Source organism: Miscanthus floridulus, chromosome 6 (assembly GCF_019320115.1).
Source record: "Miscanthus floridulus cultivar M001 chromosome 6, ASM1932011v1, whole genome shotgun sequence".
Lineage (NCBI taxonomy): Eukaryota > Viridiplantae > Streptophyta > Magnoliopsida > Poales > Poaceae > Miscanthus > Miscanthus floridulus.
The window spans coordinates 24,994,112-25,013,542 of NC_089585.1; the positions used below are offsets into that span (position 1 = coordinate 24,994,112).

The 19,431-nt window shown below is 47.0% G+C and overlaps 1 protein-coding gene across 5 annotated transcripts; it reads left to right on the plus strand.

Annotated features, from left to right (window-relative positions):
- Positions 1-1,268: 1,268 nt before the first annotated feature.
- LOC136457893 (beta-1,2-xylosyltransferease XAX1-like) lies at positions 1,269-4,506 on the plus strand. 5 transcript variants are annotated; one of them, XM_066457900.1, is made up of 5 exons: positions 1,269-1,685; positions 1,780-1,856; positions 1,963-2,059; positions 2,795-2,929; positions 3,080-4,504. In XM_066457900.1, the coding sequence occupies exons 1-5, from the start codon at positions 1,475-1,477 to the stop codon at positions 4,273-4,275; spliced, it is 1,716 nt and encodes a 571-aa protein (XP_066313997.1). In that variant the 5' UTR covers positions 1,269-1,474; the 3' UTR covers positions 4,276-4,504. The 5 variants fall into 5 exon arrangements, with proteins under 5 accessions (XP_066313997.1, XP_066313998.1, XP_066313999.1 ...); XM_066457901.1 differs by having other exon boundaries at positions 1,780-1,830; positions 1,937-2,059; XM_066457902.1 differs by having other exon boundaries at positions 3,083-4,503.
- The last annotated feature ends 14,925 nt before the right edge of the window (positions 4,507-19,431 follow it).

The following is a 19,431-nucleotide window of genomic DNA, read 5'->3' on the forward strand; positions in this document are numbered from 1 at the left end:
ACAGACCAAGGAATAGAAAAGAGAGGGGTAAATAGATTGTGCTTCAAATTCAAAGCGATGCACTAAGGGACGAACTTAGTGACAGAAAGAGAAGTAAGGGATGGATCGACAGGGCTCTAAATTCAAAGGAATAGGCCTAGAGATGAAAGATGAGCGTGGGATGGATAGACCAGGAAGAGAATGAGATGGAAGAAATATATGGCCTTGTTTGTTTCTCCCTCGTAAACTTTAGTCCCTATCATATTGGATGTTTGGACACATGCATGGAGTATTAAATATAGACTAAAAAAACTAATTGCATAGGTTGCGACTAATTTGCGAGACGAATTTTTTAAGCATAATTAGTCCATAATTTGACAATGTGGTGCTACGGTAACACATGTGCTAATGATGGATTAATTAGGCTTAATAAATTCGTCTTGCGGATTACTGAGGACTTGTGTAATTTATTTTATTATTACTGTCCGAACACCCCATGTGACACCTCTAAACTTTAGCCCCTGAATTTAAACAAGACCATATTTTTTTTTGTTTGTAATATTAACTATGAAAATATATAAATATAAATTTCTATAAAAATTAAGTTAGAGGCTGTCAACAGAGGTGTTGGTAGATATGGAATGAATTGTTGGAATGGATGCCTGCCGGCAGCACCATGCAAAGGTCCTGACTCTTAGTGCGCCAGGACAGTTTTTTGTTTCATCAGTCTGTGAAGCACATGTGACATGCCTTTGGACTTTCCTTCTCATACACCATATACAAAACTACTAGCATCTCTGTCACATGCGCTTAGATGGATAGAGTGATAGACCCCTTCGAAATTTAAGATCCCAAACGATTATCGTTGGATGTAAAGAAGGAACAAGGGGGAGGAGCTGATGACAGGGGCCAGCCGCCGCAGCGTACCAGCAGCAGGTCTAAGCTTTGCTGCCCAACAACCGCATGGGAAGCCGACGCTACATTACACATGCATCCGCGGAGGTGGCGCTGCCGACCGCTAGAGAACAGCAATTTCAGAATGGCATACAGTCTGTTACGTCGCTGCTCCTCTTATTAGCACATCTAATTCAGGTTTACCAAGAGAATTGCCCTCCTGCCATCATCTCCTTGTCCAGAGACACCTAAAAAAAAGAACAACAAAAATGCATAATCTTTGGCACTGTTTCTAGTTAGTAGTAACTGCACAGTATTTATTAAGTTGTTGAACCCACCTCAACTGAAGAAGCATTAAAGCATATATAAATACGGAGTATAATAAATCAACTGACGCAAAGCGAGCTCACAATAGTGGCCGCTTTCCACCCTGCCCACGCTCTCCACTGTGCCCGAACCCAACCACACGGCCACACGTACATGTGGCAATGCCACACTGACACCCCACGTCCTCGCAACACCCCTCACTTCTCTAATTCTCTTTTACTCCGCGGCTCCCTCCCAAAAATCTGCTGCTGATGATTAGCTGAGCGCCTGAGCCATGGCGTTCCTGGTGCAGCACGGCAAGAGCAGAGCCGTCGGCGCGAGGAAGCCGAGGCACGGCACCAGGGCCGCCGCCAGGAGCCCGACCAAGCTGGAGCTCAGGCACAGGCAGCTCGCCGTCAGGCTTCTCGCGGCGTGCCTCCTCGCCCCGGTGCTCTGCATCTGCGCGCCCAGGCTCTTCTCCGTCGTCCTGCCATCACAACTCTCGCGTAAGTCAGAGATCACCACTCAAACTAAATCTTACAATTACAATTAGTTGACTTCTAGGACTTGACATATATGTCCCTGTGCTTGTGCTTGTAGCTGGCAATGGAGTTTATCCTCTTGCCGAGGGAAGCTCTGACGATACTGAAGGTGCGGGGACATCAAGAATCCTTGAGGTTCTTCATTTTCTCCAATTATTCTCTTCAGTTCTTGACTCCTTTAATCTCAAAGAGGCTGCTTCTGCTTGTACTAACAGCGGCTGGAGCTCTGACCTCCTTGCAGAAGGGCTTTGTGGACGACAGACGTCGACTTCAAGAGCCCAGTGCTCGGGTTCCTGCAAGATTGGGTGCTGATCCTGTCAGGGGTTCACCGGAATTAGGTGAGGAGACAGCTCCACTCCCTTTTGCCTATGTCCAGCCAGATCACAGCTCGCATCGCATGGTTGTGACTTGTGAGTGAGTGGTACCCAAGTGTGCTGGACTGGACCACACTGGTTGCATTGCATCGTGATCAGGGACAGTGCAATGGAAATACTGTAGTGCATGCCTAGGTTTGGGATCTTCTGATCTTCTCATCACTGGGCCCACCACCTTGCAGTTCTATAAATTGGTATGGCCCTCCCCTCAATCATGCATTTGGTGGTAGTAGTTTCCCGGTTCTAGTACGATACAGGGCCGTTAAGGAATTCGGTGGTTTTAGGGGTGCATTGTCCTGAGATGTCACTGAAAGTTGCAAGGACCTTGTGTTTGTCACCGCCAGCTATGTCCTTTTCCTATGCCTGTTTAAATTGGATTGGAACTTTGAAGGAGAGAAAAATAGTAAATGTTGTATCAACAGTATGTTTGAAATTGAAGGAATTAATTTGCAGAGAAGCGAAGTTATGCATAAATGTATAACTCTCGAGTCTAGATACATGTATCATCAAGGATAGCCATGAATGTTATTCATTAGCTTTGTTTTGTTTTATGATAATCTTCTGCGCATTCAGTTGTTGACTAGGATGGACGGAGACCCTGGATGCACACATTCTTGGGAGGGACCTTAAAAAAGCTCACAAGTTTTTCTGTCATTCTACCTTCAATCGTTATTTACAATCCAAATATGACCTCTGCAGATATTGGAGTTGAAAGCAGCAACTCCATGCATATAACAGATTTGGATAATAAATCAGGAATGAAGGGGTTGACTATATCTTCAACAAACGCTAGTTCCCCACCCGAAAACTCTGTCATGAGTTCCCGACAATCAGGTGAGATGACCACTGCAATACAGATGATTTATTGATGACTTATTGACAGTCACCATCCTGCCAAATTTCAAACATGAATGAGTTACATGTTATCAGGCAGCGCATAATATAGCAAAAAAGGTTGTCTTCCTTTGATTTCTTCCTTTCCAGCAGTTACAGATATTGAAGTTCCAAAGCCTAAGAGCAAGATATACTGTGACGACAAGAGTAAAGATGAGGGCTTCCCTTATGCAAGGCCAATCATCTGCCAAATGTCTGGTGATGTGCGAGTTTCTCCTGAAAGCGCATCAGTTGCTCTTATTACGCCAATGCAACAAGGCGAGGAAGGGCGGCGGGTTACGCCATATGCTCGCAAGGACGAATCCTTGCTACCTCTTGTAAGAGAAGTGGTCATCAGAGCAGTTGCAAGTGAAAATGATGCTCCCAAATGCAGCATCAGCCATGATGTCCCAGCAGTTATCTTCTCAGTTGGTGGCTATACCAGAAACTTCTTCCACGACATGTCAGATGTGCTGATCCCGCTATATCTAACTTCCTTTCAATATAAAGGACGGGTAAAATTCTTCATTACCGACTACAAGCAGTGGTGGGTTCAGAAGTATAAACCGGTGCTACGGAGGCTATCGCATCATGACATAATTGATTTTGACTCTAACAAGGATGTCCACTGTTTTCAGCATGTAAGCGTCGGCCTGACAAGGGATAGGGATCTCATCCTTCGGCCACATTCCACGAGAAACCCAAAGGGGTACTCGATGCTTGACTTCACAAGGTTCTTGCGCCACTCATATGGCCTCAAAAGGGACAGGCCATTGGTCCTTGGTGAGCAGCCTGGCAAGAAACCAAGAATGCTGATCATATCAAGGCGAGGCACGAGGAAGCTCCTGAACCTTCGCCAAGTGGCAGCCACATCAAGGGCGCTAGGCTTTGACGTGATCGTCTCCGAGGCCAGGGGAAACTTGAAGAGGTTTGCAACAATGGTGAACTCGTGCGACGTGCTCCTAGCAGTCCATGGCGCCGGCCTCACCAACCAGGTCTTTCTCCCACCACAGGCGGTGGTGCTCCAGATAGTTCCATGGGGGAAGATGGACTGGATGGCCACCAACTTCTACGGGCAGCCAGCGCGTGGCATGAACCTGAGGTACCTGGAGTACCACGTCTCCGAACAAGAGAGCAGCCTTGCTCAGAGGTACCCAAGAGACCACTTGGTGTTCAAGGATCCCATGGCAATCCATGGTCAAGGATGGAATGCATTGGCAGACATTTTTATGGCACAGGATGTGAAACTGAATATCAGGAGATTCAGGCCTACACTTTTACAGGTTCTGGACCTTCTTCAGGTCTAGCGTGATAGAGAGGTGACAGTTTTGTTTTCTTTCTTGTACCATGTTCATTCTTTGTCGGTTAATTCTTCTCTCTGACACAAAATTCATATATATAGCCTGTTCGTTTTGTCGTAAACGATCGTGGATTATTTACTGCTGGCTGGTTTGGTGTGAGAGAAATACTGTTCCAGCTTATAATTCACGATCGTATACGATCGTATAAGCCCAACCGAACAGGCTAACCTTATATTGTGCTAATGAACGGTAGTACAGCATGGCAAGTCAATAAAACATATATAGTCAGGTTGGCACATGAGAGAGATGCTAGCGCTAGAACGTCCGGACGGACGCGCACGTTCCGAGGCCCGCGCCTGCTAGTCCGTTTCCTTGCACCCCATTTCCTGCGTCTGCTCGTTTTGCGCGCCCAGGCGGGGCTCGTGCTGCCCAGATGTCTTCTGCGCCGACCGACCACATCTAGATGAAACGCTTGCAACATATGTCCGAAACCACTGAAACACTTGTAATATACGTTTGAAACATTTACAAAACACCAGAAAAAACTTGAAAGCGCGTGTGTAGCCATTGCAAAATACTTGCAACATACGTATGAAAACACCTGAAACACTTGCATATATATGCAACATTTAGATCTACTTTTGCAACATCCAGATAAAACATTTGCAACATATGTCTGAAACAGATGAAACATTAGGAACATACACTTGAAACATCCGTATATAGCCATTGCAACATGTGCAACATTTCGATCTACTTTTGCAGCATCCACATGAAATACTTGCAACGTACCATCTGAAACATTTAAAAAATACATGTGGCCTCTTGATGCACAGCAGCCATAGCAGGAGCATGAGAAGGGAGGGCTTCCATGCTAGGGCCCAGCGCTTCTCCTTGCGTCGACGGCGTCTGTTGGCATCGTCTGGCGTGAGCATGCGCGTGACGGCCTCAATGGTCAGCTGACGGCCGAGGAAGCGGTCCCTAGTTGTGGGCACGGCGGTGCCCACGTTGTCAGGCAGAGCGGGCATCAGAGCAGGAGCAGCGGCAAGGGAGGTCTGGCAGACGTGGGGGCTTAAGCAGTGGAGGTGGCAGCGTTAGAGTTTTGGGGAAGGAAAGAAAGTGAACGCCATGGACAATGGATGAAGCAGAGCATAGGAGGTCTCCTTTTTCTATTCTTATCCCACCTGCGTGTGATAATTAAAAAAATAGGTTGGTCCGCAGGCTGTGCGATGCAGTTGTAGGCCCAGAAAGGTTTGTTGCGTGAACATTTGACCTATTATTATTAAAGATAATGAGCTAATTATATTTGTTAAATTTAATGGGCTTGCGCCAATCATATTTTGATTAAAAGCTTTCTTACGGTAGTTGGAAAGTACCATTAGTACCATTCGATCTGTATTGATGAACGGTCTATAATTTTTCAACTACCCTAAAACTTGTATTTAATTAAATTAGACAAATTCCAGTCTATAATAAATGCTACGTATTACAAAGGATTAACCCCGCATGGGAAATTGACTGAATATTAACTTAGTTTAAATGGGTATTATTATGTGCACTTGTGACATTGAGAAAGGTGGGAAACAGCCACACACTGAGCGTGCCAAGTTGCAACAGAGCTCAATCCTGGTCGGCATGAGTGTCGTGGCAAGTGGCAACAATGAAGGTTTTGCATCTCAAAACTATAACCAACACCGGATTAGAGTGGGATACAAAACAATGAGGGTATGGATGTACGTTTTACTTTGTTATCCGTAAAAGCGAGAAGAGTGGGTGCGAGGAACGAATGGACTGAGGATGAAAGAGGTGTGGACAATACGAAAGTGAGAAGAGTGGGAGCGAGGGGCAATGGATGAAGGGCGAAAGAAAAGGGGTAGGCAGAGGAGAGAGCGAATGACCACAATGACTCTACATACTTTAATAGCAAATATGCCTATACGTTGTTATAGATAAAGACTATATAAACATATTATCATATAGTTCCTAGTACAATAAGAAATGCAATATATGAATGAAAAAAAAACAGTAGAGAACCGAGACAAGCTTAGCTTGGCCTGGCCCAAAACTCAAAGGCCCCGTTCGGCTTGCTGAATCCTGGCTGAAATTGACTGAAAACACTGTTCTGGATGAAACATTGTGAGAGAAAAATACTGTTCCGGCTGAAAAAAAGAAGCCGAACAAGCCGGATATGAGGTAAGCCGGTTGGGGCCAAAAATAGGAACATTAAGATCCGCGAGCCCAACTTAGCCCTAAGCCCTGACACGACCGGTGTCGTGCGCGCTGCACATGGGGTCATCCCGACAGCAACTCAGCCGCTCAAGGCCTTGGCCTGCCTTGGCCTAGGCCGCAGGTTGGCATTCCGCTGTAGTGCTCCACTGCTCCACCTCAAGAATCCTGATGTTGCGCTATTTTACGAATATACATGCTGGTATGTATACTCTACAATACATGCACGCGTGCAGGTAGCTACTGGGGAACACGCCGCGACAGCTACTACTTCGCCGTGAGGTTCTGGAACACCTGCAGCAGCACCACTCTGAAGCGGTCGACGTCGAGTGTGACATCCTGTCCGATCAAGAAGGTGTGTGTCTCAAGAACTTGAAGCCCTTCCTGTGCATCGCAGTCGGGTTGGTGAAGATCTCGTGGTCTCTCGGGTACTTGTCCCTGAGCGAGCTCTCGTGCACGGCGACCTCGTACTGGACGTACCGGAGCCCCATGGCCTCCGCCGTGTCGCCGAAGTCCATCCGCGCGATCCACTACAGGCCGCCCCACGGCACGACCTGCACCACCGTGGCCCCCCGCGGCAGGAACACCATGTTGGTGAGCCCCGCGCCGTGCACGCCCACCAGCGCGTCGAACGAGTTGATGCGCCGCCCCACCTCCGGCTCCAGCTCGCTCACGACGGCCTCGAAGCCCACCTCCTCCGCCACGCGCGCGACGGCGTCCGCGTTCAGTAGCCGCCGGGTGCCGCGGCGGGCGACGATCAGCAGCCGGGGCTTCCTGCTCCTGCCCGTGTCGACGACGGCGTCGCTGCTGCTGCTGCTGATGGGGCGCGTAATGGTGGGCGAGTCCCGGGGCAGCGAGAGCGCGCGCCGGAGGAACCGCGCGAAGTCGGCCATCCCGACCGGCCGCTGCGCTCATCCCGATCGATCATGAGCTCCCGGTGCGCGGCGCGCAGGCCGACCACGGCGGCGGCTTATGCGCGGAGGCGCAAGCGGTGGGCGGCCTTCATGCGCACATGGCGCAGCCGGCAAGGCGCCCGCCCTTTTGCGCACCGTGGCGGCGGACGCCCTGGCGCACGCGCCCCAAGCCGCCCCTCTGCGACATCAGCCCGTCGGTCCGGCCCGCGACAGGACGCCACCGGTCCGGTCCTCGGCTGCTTGCTGCCACTTCTCCTGCCACTGAATCCGGCAGCGCCCGCTCTGAGCCCTGCCCCGGACTCCGACACTGGAGCGGCCGGAGGTGGGGGTGGGAGGAGGAGCCCCACCCGCGCCCACTTTGCCCAGCCCCCACGCAGACTCGGCCAACGAGGACGAGGAGGACGACGACAATTGGGGCCGGCCGAGAAAGAAGGCCGGCGGCGGGGTGCGAGGATTCTTCGACGAGGAGGCCAAGGTCGCCCTATTTTACTGTGCCGTGATGCTCTGTCTAGGATTTGTGTGGTATTTTTGCTGTTTGTTGAGATCTGGACCAAATTTAGTCGATTTTCAGAACTGATTTAGGGATATAGTGAGAAATTAGAAATTTCTATGACACTTTATGCTCTTGATCTAGATGGAATGCACCTCTTCCTTTTTGTTTTCATGACTAGGTAGCTGGTGTAGGTTGCAAGAAATTTAGCTTCATAGCAGTTGTATAGCTAAAGCAACTAATTTTGATATTTGCCTTTGCTCCAGATCTTAAAATGGACCTTAGTCATGCTGTTTTTTTTTTCTTTGCATAATGTTCCATGGGCAACTGACTTCATGATTGTTACTGCTGCATGCTTCTTCATCTAGTCTCCTTTTTCTTGCATCAATCTTTGACATATACTAAGAGATGCAATTGGATACCTTAGTAGTAAAATGTTTGATAGGTACACAATTATTTGTAGTTTAACTGTGCATGTCAATAAATTAAATACGAGATCAATCACTTGTTTTCTATTCTTCTTGTATCTTGAATATTTACCATATGCTGATTTTAACCTTTGTTTATCAGCACAGCTTTGTTCTGATGGTATAATCAAGCATGTGGAGGCTTGTTACAGTGTGGAGTCTTGTAGCAGCAGGCATAATCAAGTGCACAAGGTACAAGCAGTTTGTTGTCAAGTTAAATTAGAACCGAACTGCAGTTGTCTAGTTTTCTAGTAGATAATTTTCTATCACTAGCTGTTTAGTTCTAGTCACCTGAAATAAGTTGAATAGGTGATGCATCAGAAATTGCAGATGGCTCCCTGAATTGGGGATTAGTTTGACCTCAATCTGTTGCTGAGTAAGTTGCAAAAGTGTTTCCAATTTGCATGGTTTACAGGTGTTTGACTTTTCCAACAATATTTTGAGATGACTAAAATAAGCTATTGCAGATTTTCTTGGCCTTTAGACTGTTAGATACTATTGTAGATGCCATGACTATTTGATAAATGAAGAATTCTGGGAGGCTTGATTAATGCTCTGCCACAAGGCAGAGAACTGCCAGCCGAGTATTTTAATGAAATTTGATTGTGTGAATACTATACAGTAAATTTAATGGCAGTATATATATGTTTGTTCATTCGTTCATTCATATGTACCAAAAAGAAGAAACAACAATATACAATTACTGTATAACTTGCATGTTGGGACACAATTTTACCTGTACACAAGTTTTTTTTTTCAAAACATGAAGTGTGTTCAACAGATGAATAGAAAGAAATATGGCGGGCTGAATTAAAGTCCCTGCTAGTATTTCTTCCATCAGCCTGTTCGAGAGGCCGTATCGTATCGTGGATTATTTACTGCTGGCTGGTTTGGTGTGAGAGAAAAACACTGTTTCTGGCTGGAAATTTACGATCGTTTACGAGCAAGCGAACATGTCTGTACAGATTGTTCTGAAAGCTGATTTACTTCGATCCGAACTTATCTTCTTGGCACGCCTTAACTATTGATATGAATGCTTTTGTGCAGTCTCTGCTAATGTGCTCTCCTCTGCTGCTCTACTACAGCTACTGTGAAACAAGTATACTTATATGTTCGGTGCTCAGTTTTAGGCCTTCTCTACATGCTTATAAGCTTATTTCAGCAGAAAAATAATTATTCTTTTGACCCTAGCTTATAGTTCGGATCCACTACCCAAATCTTTCATAAAATAACTGACCAAATCCACTAAAAGATTATGTCATCAATGAAATAAACAATTAGAAAGTTATGGCACATTGGAAGCTTTATAGAAATAATTCTATTTTTGTAAAAAAGTGATCCGTGGTCTCTACCAGTCTATAAACAAGGAGAAATATTCCTGTTAACCCAATACCTATTTGCAATCTTAATTTCAGAAATTGGACGATCAAGACGGCTTCTTTGCCAATTTTCTGGGGCGTCTGTCTTGGTCGCATTGTCAAATCTGCCATCGGATATGAAAACTAAACCGAAACTTGTCTTTGTAGTAGAAAGAAGATAAAGAAATATAAAAAAAAACCCATACAAGGATGATCAACTCTTATAGCTCGTCAGCGACCTTTGCAACTTCATATTGGACCAGATTGTACACGTCAAAGGCACATACCATGACCGAGATTTTAACTTAGGTAGAAATCCTCAGTACCAACATCTTCGTGAGACTGAAAGGCTAGCTCTAGGCCGTTGATAATAATGTGTATGGAATTAACATTGGTCTTATCTTGTGGGATGGTTTGGACTTGTGGAATGAATTAGACTTGTGAATTATGTCTATTTAATGATGGATTGTATATATTCATATGAATTGGACTTGTAATGGTAGTTTATATAATGCTCTTTTATTTGCGGTCAGATTTGAATTATATATTTGAATTGAATTATATTCTGGTCGAATTTGAATTATAAATTTGAATTTTTTTGGCAGAAAAATGTCCTGTAGGGACGGTTCTAGACTGAACTGTCCCTACAAATCGATTTGTAGGGGCGACTGGTACTATAGACCGCCCATTTGTAGGGGCGGCTGGATAACCACAAGCCGTCCCTACAAATCGATTTGTAAGGACGATTTAGGAACCGCTTCTACAATTGCATAATTTGTAGAAACGGTATGATAGAAACGACTAGGCGAGCCGTCTCTACAGAGCCTTACCAGCCGCCACTAGAAACCATCCTATAGTAGTGGACCGTAGCTTTTCCATCATCGCAACATCTAGCAGAAGGGGTTCCGCGTCGTGTATGACATCGGTGGCCGCGTTGTCGTTCGCGCCCAATAGCAGCTGATTATCACTCTGACTTCTGAGTTAGGAGCATGGGTTGCATAAGTGAATATGCTGATTTGCACCTCATTCTTGTACCTATATCTATATCTCTATAATATCTATAACTCTATATCTAATCTATATCTATATCTATATCTATACCTAATATTTAAAAGCTAAAATTTCTTTCCATTTCTTATCCATCTTTTTCTAACTAACTCCGTGAACGTGAAAACTTTCTTTTTTTGCCTCTGTTTTATTGAGAGAACCAAGATAACTAGGAGTCCTAATCCAAACATATCCTTTTCATCCTAAATAATCTGAATAGAAATTCTAATCTAATTACAGAAGGATAAAAAGAGAAATAAGGCTATTTTTCTACGACACAATGTACATCTTTTCAGTAAATACCCCATGTTCCACGGTTTGCTGAATTTATTTTACATTACGTCGCTTATTCGTCTGAGATGTCACATCCGATCCGATTTTGCTCTCTTCTTTCTCGTGAGAACCCCTATTCAGATTTCTCTTTCTTTCCAATTACTTCGGTAATGCCCGTTAGTTGCACTGGGTAAATGATCAGAGGTGAATTCAGAGAAAACTAAGGTAATGCCCGACTCCATTTCAGTCCCAAGCTAGTTTAGCTAGTTTTCGTGCAATCAAGGTAATGTCCAGGTGCCTTTATAGGCAGTCAGTTCATTCTCATGCATGCATATCTTGGTCGTTGCCTCGTTGGTCAGGCTGTTTGTTAAGGAGCCAAGCTCCAGAACCTCCTTGCGGCTCGGCAGCGGCTTCCTTCTCATCCATGGGCGTGGTGTGGCCTCGGACTCAATGGCAGGAATGGATCTCACAGAGCATTATGGCTCATCGGGTGTCCGTGTTGGGAATCTTCTTGGTACGAACAAACGGTCGATGGTTCGATGCGTTCCAGGTCAGACGCGCTGCACTGCGCTAGCGCGCCCCCACACGAAGATCGGGGCTTCGTATCAAAGACGGTGGACGTTCCTATCGGACGCGAAAGGAGTTCATATCAAATAAGGACGAGATTTGGTATCGCCGGATATACGATGAATTTAGTCTTTTAGGTGTAGAGATTTTTATTCCTAATCCGTCCAGGCAACCACATCATCGTTTTGTTTTCTCCTCTTTTTTTTCTAGGTGCACCAATTCTAATTTCTCTTGGATCGACAGTACTTTTTTTTTTATCGAAAATGCTCTGCTTTGGGCGTCTGGCATCGGACGCTCCCATCATCATGGGCCCCCGACGGTCCGAATGGCCCATTGCATCTTGCCCTCAACAACTCCACTCCAAAAGTTTGTAAAAAGAAATTCCACTCCAAAACATTCGGCTTCACTTGACTCCAGAAATACGACCTCCACTCTCCTCCGAGCCCGTGCCATCGCGGATTCTAGCGTGGTCCACGGCTACCGCTCGACGCGTCCGGCCACCTACCTGGTGCCATCCTTCCTTTCCATCACGCCCGAGCGCCGTTGCCTGTCTTCCTCCCTCTCCACTCGTCACCAAGTTCTCCGTGCCGACGTGGCAATGTTCCACGGCGACTGCTCCTAGCTTGGCGTTCTTCACCATGCCTGGTCGCTCGCTTGCTGCCATCCTCCCTAGATCTCCACTGCACCCGAGCGCCACCACCCTGCCTTTCTCCCTCTTCACCTCAGTTCAACTGACTGTCACACGACTTCAGTTCACCATTGCGCCTGCCCAGCCGCTTCTGTCCCTCTCCGATGGCACCTCACGCCAGGAGCAGCGACCAATCGGCCTCTTCCTCTCTCACTCTACCACGCACGGTCTACTTCCTCCCCTCGGCGATGGCATCTGGCGATGCGTACGAGATGGGCAGAGATGTCTCGCCTAGCAGTGGTGATGATGAGGGTAGAGAGGATGTTGTTGTAGGACGGAGGCATGCTCGTGTGCCAGTGAGGAAGGTCCCCAACAACAAGGGAGGCAAAACTATCTTCTAGCAGAGGACATAGCAACATTGGTGTGAAGCAATCTCCACTGAAGAAGGTCCCCAAGCTGCAAGGTATGAGTTCTATGTAGTTGAAGATGTGAGTGCTTTATAGTTGCAGATGAGATGTTGATTATGTAGATTAAGGCTACTATTACAGGGAGATGGCGAAGAGAGTACCACCACAACTCGAAGTGCGGCTCGATCCCCGGGTACCCCACGCACATCGCGATGAAGGCCGCGACGTGCTGGATCCCATTGGGGTTGAGGTGCTGCAGCTCGATCTGGTAGTGTGCAGCAGCCCCAGGAAGAATGGATGAGGGGGATCTCAATCCCCGCTCGTGGAAGGGCGTAAAGGGAGATGATGTAACCGTCGGACGGCATCGGCACCTCCTCATGGCCCGAACCAGCACTGCATCGCGTCGGTCCTCCCACGAAGAAGACCGCGCTTGACAAGGCCCTCCATGCATGCGTAGGTGACGTCGGAGCGGTACCACGATTCCATGGAAAAGCGAAGATGGAGGTGCAAGGACTTTTTGGTGGCGGAGGAGAAGCGAAGGCTATGGATCTAGGACATTGGCGATTGATTAACAAAGGCAGCAGATCCGAATGACTGCGGTGGAAAGGCGGAGAAGGCAAGATTGCAGTTTAGCGGGCCGAAACTGAAGGAGAGGCCGCTTTTATAAGGTGGGGTGAGACAAGAGGTGAACCATCTGCCTAGATTTACGCGCCCGTTGCATCGCGTCACATCGCCCCTCCCCAAAGATCGTGCGCAATGCTACCTCTGGCCGCTCCCTCGAAGGACGCACCGGATGACGATTCGCCCGATAGATGGGCCAAGAACCATTGCAAGTAAGGAAGGGATATGGGGCTAAAAACGATTCCACAGCCCATTACGACCCACGAGTTTGAAGGTTGGCCCACCGACGGGTTCACAAACCGCTCCAGGGAACCTTTAGAGCGAGGGGTGAAAAAGGATGGGCCCGCTAGCGGCCAATACCCAGCGCACGAGCGCTATGGGCATCCCGGCCCACGTTCGAAGTCCTGGCTAGCGCGCTGTCCATGGTTTTTCCTCGAAGAAAGGTAGCGAGCCCTTAGGACTGGACGAATAGATCCAAGAACTATATGGACTGCCGTCAGGAATCTAGAGTCATCACTAACTGACCCATGCTGGACCCCCGTGAACAGGATGCCAGCCCCACTCGAACCAGCCCGTTAACAGCTACCGAGCACCATGTGTCTCATCCACCAATGAAAATATATGGCATAGCTCAATCACCCCTCCATTTTGTCAAAAACACTTGAGGGGAGAACGATGGTAAGACGAGGCGACCCCTCGATCGGAACCCCCATAAACACGCAAGGGGGCTCGGGGGGAATTATACTCGGCGAAGAGACTCGATACGCGGTCGCATGATGAGGGTAGAATCGATCGTGTCCTAAGAGGGGCCGGAATTAAGGAGAAATCATCTTCGGGGTCCCCCAAAGAAATCCACAGCTACACATCCTCGAAAGAAGTCCCGGTCACAACAAAGAGTATAACCCACGAGAGATCACCAAGGCAATCCCGCGGGCAGCAGAAGATTGAAGCCACTCGAAGTCCCTCTAATCCGAAAAGTCTACGAAGGAGTACTCCTACTCCTCCGTAGGCTTGAGGGCTACTGTTGTGGGTATTCAACTATTAGGGATACATGAAGAAGGGATCTGAGGACCTACGGATGACAACTCGCCTAGATAATCAATATGACGTATTTCAGTCTCAATCGACCTTGAGGACGGTTTTTGCCTCGCCAGACCCCCTCGGGCATAGGCCCTAGTCACTCAACCCCGAGGGTATGGGAGCCATATCGCATCAACCCCTCGAGCATGGGCTCTATCTTGCCCAACCCCTCAGGTGAGGGATCCGTCTCGCCCGATCCCCAGGCATGGGCTCTATCTCGCCCGACGAGGGTCCGCTACCACACCCAACAGCTATGGGTCCAAGCATGTGGGCCTGGGTCAAGCCTCTAACCCAAAAGGGGAGGCGGGCACCCTTGACATGACCCATGGCCATGATAGGCCATGTCCAAGGGTTCACATTGCCAACAGTGATGGTGAAAGGTCCTTGTTTGGTTTTGGTAATTGAGTGACAACTTAGGTGGACTAATTGTGTTTATGTGAGATACACAGGTGATTAGTCCACAGGTACATGTGTGTGAGCAACATATGCCATGAAGGTGAAAATGGCTTGGAGATGTTGCAAAGCTCACACATGTGATGATAAAGGAGCTTAATTGCACATGAGACATGACATTAAGTCATGTGATCAAGGTGGAGAAGATCAAGACAAGACTTGGCTTGATGGACCTGGTTTGCAAGTGTGAAGGGCAAGTCGAAGGCTTTGGAGTGATGGACCGCGTGGCGGTGAAGCTTGAGCAAGACTTGGCACCGATGGACGATGGCAACGGTGAAGAGCAAGTAGAGTCAAGATCGATGAACCAATATGATCATGTGATGATATGAAGTGGATCATATCATTGTTGATCGTGTTGGTGCATGTGTTGCATCGACATTGGAAGGAGATGGAATGGAATGCGCAAGGCAAAGGTATAACCTAGGGCATTTCATTTCACCGGTCATAGGTGTGTAGAGAAGTTTATGACCGGGTTTAGGATAGATGGCCATACTATCAGAGGAGCAAACTTGTTTGCATATCGGTCATCTAGTGCCACTCGAGTGATCTAACTTTGCATTGTCGCTAGGACGAGTGGCGTGGCAAGTTGAGTGGCTAACATCCTTTGGGAAATGGTTGTGAAAATACTAACACACATACACATGATGGTGTACACTTGGTGGTGTTGGCACATTTACAAAGGAGGTGGTGTTTGCAGGGGTGAGATGGATTCGGCGCTTTCGGGAAAATGGAATGCCTATTTTCTATTGCGCCGGATGCAAATTCTTGTGGTTAGCACACTTGAGCAATGGTGAAGAGAATGGAGAAGATGCTAGCGTCGGTCAACTGACCGGGACGCTGGATCTGAATGCACCGGACGCTGGAATCTGAATGCACCGGACGCTGGCAGGCTGCGTCCGGTCGCACTGACGTGGAGTGTAGCAGTAGCCTGGAGAGTGACCGGACGCTGGCTGCGTCCGATCGTGTTCGACCGGACGCGTCCGGTCCATGCTCAGGGAGCTTACTGGAAACGACCGGACGCTGAGGGTCCAGCGTCCGGTCAGTTGAAGTGCTGCTGCGTCCGGTCAAGGTCAAGTGACCGTTGGAATCGGGACACGTGGTCGTCTGCGAGCGACCGGACGCTGAGGTCCAGCGTCCGGTCAACACGACCGGAGCGTCCGGTCGGCCCGACCGTTGCCCAGTGAAGGGGTAACGGCTAGTTTAGCCCTTGGGGCTATAAATAGAAGTGGCCTTCGGCCATGGCTGGTGTGGAGCACCTCAAGGGACTTAGTGTCCATGCTTGTGAGTGCTTGGGAGCCCTCCATCACACATATACTTGATAGTGATCATTCGATTGTGTGAGTGAGCGATTCTAGTGCGATTGCATCGTGAGGTTGCATCGAGTGGCACTAGGTGATCGAGTTGCAAGCCGGTGGTGCTTGTTACTCTTGGAGGTTGCCACCTCCTAGATGGCTTGGTGGTGGTCTCCGTCGAAGCCGCGCAAGAAGCTTGTGCGGCGCTCCGGAGAAGTGCTTGTGAGGGGCACTTGTGCTCGCCCCGCGGGAGTCGCGAAGAGCAACTCTAGTAAAGCGTGTCATTGAGCTACCCTCACTCAAGGGGTAGGTTCTTGCGGCGCCCGACGTGCGGGCTTAGCGGGTGATGCTAATTAGCCGCCGAACCACCAAGTGAGCGGTCGACACAACGGGGACTAGCGTGTTGGCAAACACGTGAACCTCGGGAGAAAAATCATCGTGTCAACCTTGTTCTTCCCGTTGGTTTGCATCCCCGTTACACAAGCTTGCAATTACTTTTATACATATTAAGCTTGTGTAGTTGCTCTTGTAATTAGATAGCTTGTGTAGCTTGCTAATTACCTTCTTGCTTGTGTAGCATAGAAGTAGCTCCCTTGCGTGGCTAATTTGGTTTTAGTAACCTTGTTAGTCACATTGCTTAGTTTGTGTAGCTAAGTATTTGCGCTCTCTAATTAGGCATTGGTTGCCTTGTTATTGAGCATTGCTAGTGAGCTTAGTTAGCTTTGTGCTTTTGCTTACTAGCATGTGTAGGAGCTCCCTTGTTCGCTTAAAGTACTAGTGGCATAGGTTTGTGTAACCTTGCTCCTAGAATTGTTTAGGAGAGCTCTAGCTAGCCCTGGCACCTTTGTTGCATAATTGTTATCTTTGCAAGGTGCTAGTGAACATATATAGTGGGGTATAGTCTTGGCTAGACCGATAGTTTTAATTCCGCATTTGTATCGGTTAGCCGACGCGAATAAGTTTTAGAAAAGGACTATTCACCCCCCCTCTAGTCGCCATCTCGACCCTTCAAGTGGTATCAGAGCCCGGTCTCTCATTTGTGGTCTTCACCGACCCGAGAGGATGGCGTCTAATGGGCTAGATGGTTGTGATGAATCACATTTTTAATGGCACTAACTTTGCACTTTGGAAAAATCATATAGCTTGATCATTTTCGTGCAAAGGGACCTAAATTTTGGTGGGTTGTCACTAGTGGTCTCTCCCATGTCTTGGATCATAGAACTCTAACCAAAGCTCAAAGAGTCCTCTATGAACTTGATGCAAATGCTTGTTGTTTTCTATTGGATGCTTTACATTTTGATTTGATGAAGCAAGTAAACTACAAGGGGACCGCTCGTGAGATATGGGACTCCATCAAGGACACCTTCGGTGATTCCTCCACATGGGATGATGGAAAATTCAAGAAGGAGGATGAGCCCAAGAAGGAGGACACATGAGTGTGTTGAGCATAACCACAATTTGGTGATTGTGGAAGATTGCTCCACCTCATTGTCAAGTGAGGATGATGATGATCAATCCACTACAAGTTCACTTGACAAGGTTGATGATGATGCCACAAGTGTTGCAAGTGATGATGCTACCCCATGCACACTTGATGGTAATGATGGTTCATGCTCAAGCCATGATGATGCTACTACAAGCCCATCCACTACACCACATTGCTTCATGTCACAAGGTGACACTAAGGTATCAAATGATAATGTGGTTGATCATGTTGATTCATATGATGAGCTTGTTAGTAGACTTGCTAGCATGACCATGTCTTTAGAAAATGAGAAAGCTAAAACATTGAAATTAGAAAATGAAAACTCATTTCTAAAGAACTCTTGTGAAGAACATAAGAAATTAAATAATGCTTATAAATCTTCACTTGATGAGCTTAAATTGAATCATGAGACACTACTTGCATCTCATGATGAATTATTAGAAAAACAAGCTTCTCTCATTAAAATATTTACAAAGAAACTTAAAAATAATGAGAGCTCATCACATGGGTCAAATGATCAATCACATGTTGTTGCTAACCCTTGTGATGTAGGCAAGAAGCATGTATCCACCTCTTGTGATGATTTATTAGATATGCCATGCTCTTCACATATAGATGCTTGTTCTACTTCTATGTCTTGTGAGACTAACATTTTGAAGGAGAACAATGAGCTCAAAAATGAAGTGAAGAAATTGAGCAACAAGTTAGAGAGGTGCTACAACTCAAAAGTCACCTTTGAGCATATGTTGAAGACTCAAAGAAACTATGGTGACAAGTGTGGCCTTGGCTTCAAGAAGAAGATGACAAAGGGCGAAATGAAGAGAGAAAGAAAGATGAAGAAGCTACAACAAAGAAAGCTCTCTCATACCATGTGCTTCCGGTGTCATGAAGTCGGGACACTTTGCAAATGGTTGCCCTAACATCGAGAAGCTCAAGTGAAGCTAAAAGAAGAAGAGAGGCTAAAGCATGTCAAGTGCTTCAAGTGCGGCACTTGGGGTCATCTTACCTCGATGTGCCCAACCAAGGAATTGGTGAAGCAACAAGTGAAGCCTCAACCAAAGCCACAAGTTGAGCAAGAGAAGACACCCCAAGAGCAAATCAAGATCAACCATGAAGATGGTGATGATTTGATGATAAAGAAGAAGAAAACAAGAAGGGGTGGAAAGGCAAGGCATCCAATGCAAATTCAAGATGCCAAGATGATGAGCAAGAATGACGATGAGAAGAAAGATTTTGCTCACATCAAGTGCTTCAAGTGTGGAAGTACGGGACACTTTGCCTCTAAGTGTCCTAACAAGCTTGAGAAGAAGGCTCAAGCAATCCATGAGAGGCAAGGCAATGAGAAGCACCACATGAGCAAGGAAGAGAAGGCTCAATCAAAGAGAAAGTGCTACTCATGCCGGGAAAGGGGACACATGGCACATTCATGTCCCCTAGGTAAAATTTCTAAGCCTATTTCAATTGATGATCATGATATGCTTAGAAAGGATGGTAATGGTACCTCATTGGTTGCAATTGCAAAACATCCCGCTACTTCATACTAAGGCATTGCCTAAGTATGTTGCTCCTAACTTGAGAGGACCCAAAGTTGTTTGGGTACCATCAAAAAGTGGATGAATGTGTGTAGGTACCATTGGCATTGGAGGCTTGATTCAATTGTCTTCATAGTGATCATCATATGTTGAATCAAGATATGAAGCTTAGTGCACATCCAATCCCAATGCCATGACAAATTGAAGTGAAGTCCAAATGTGCTACAACATACAAGTGATAATATTCAAGTTGTGGTGATTTATTGGAATATTTGATGACTTGCAAATAATTGAGTTGAAGCTTGCTAGTTGGATGATCAT

What these genes read in the sequence shown, in the direction of transcription:
- LOC136457893 (XM_066457900.1), top strand. Translation starts at nt 1,475, where the DNA reads ATGGCGTTCCTGGTGCAGCACGGCAAGAGCAGAGCCGTCGGCGCGAGG. An exon ending in GGACATCAAGAATCCTTGAG is followed by an intron (nt 1,857 to 1,962) that starts GTTCTTCATTTT and finishes ACCTCCTTGCAG; the next exon opens with AAGGGCTTTGTGGACGACAG. An exon ending in CATGAGTTCCCGACAATCAG is followed by an intron (nt 2,930 to 3,079) that starts GTGAGATGACCA and finishes CTTCCTTTCCAG; the next exon opens with CAGTTACAGATATTGAAGTT.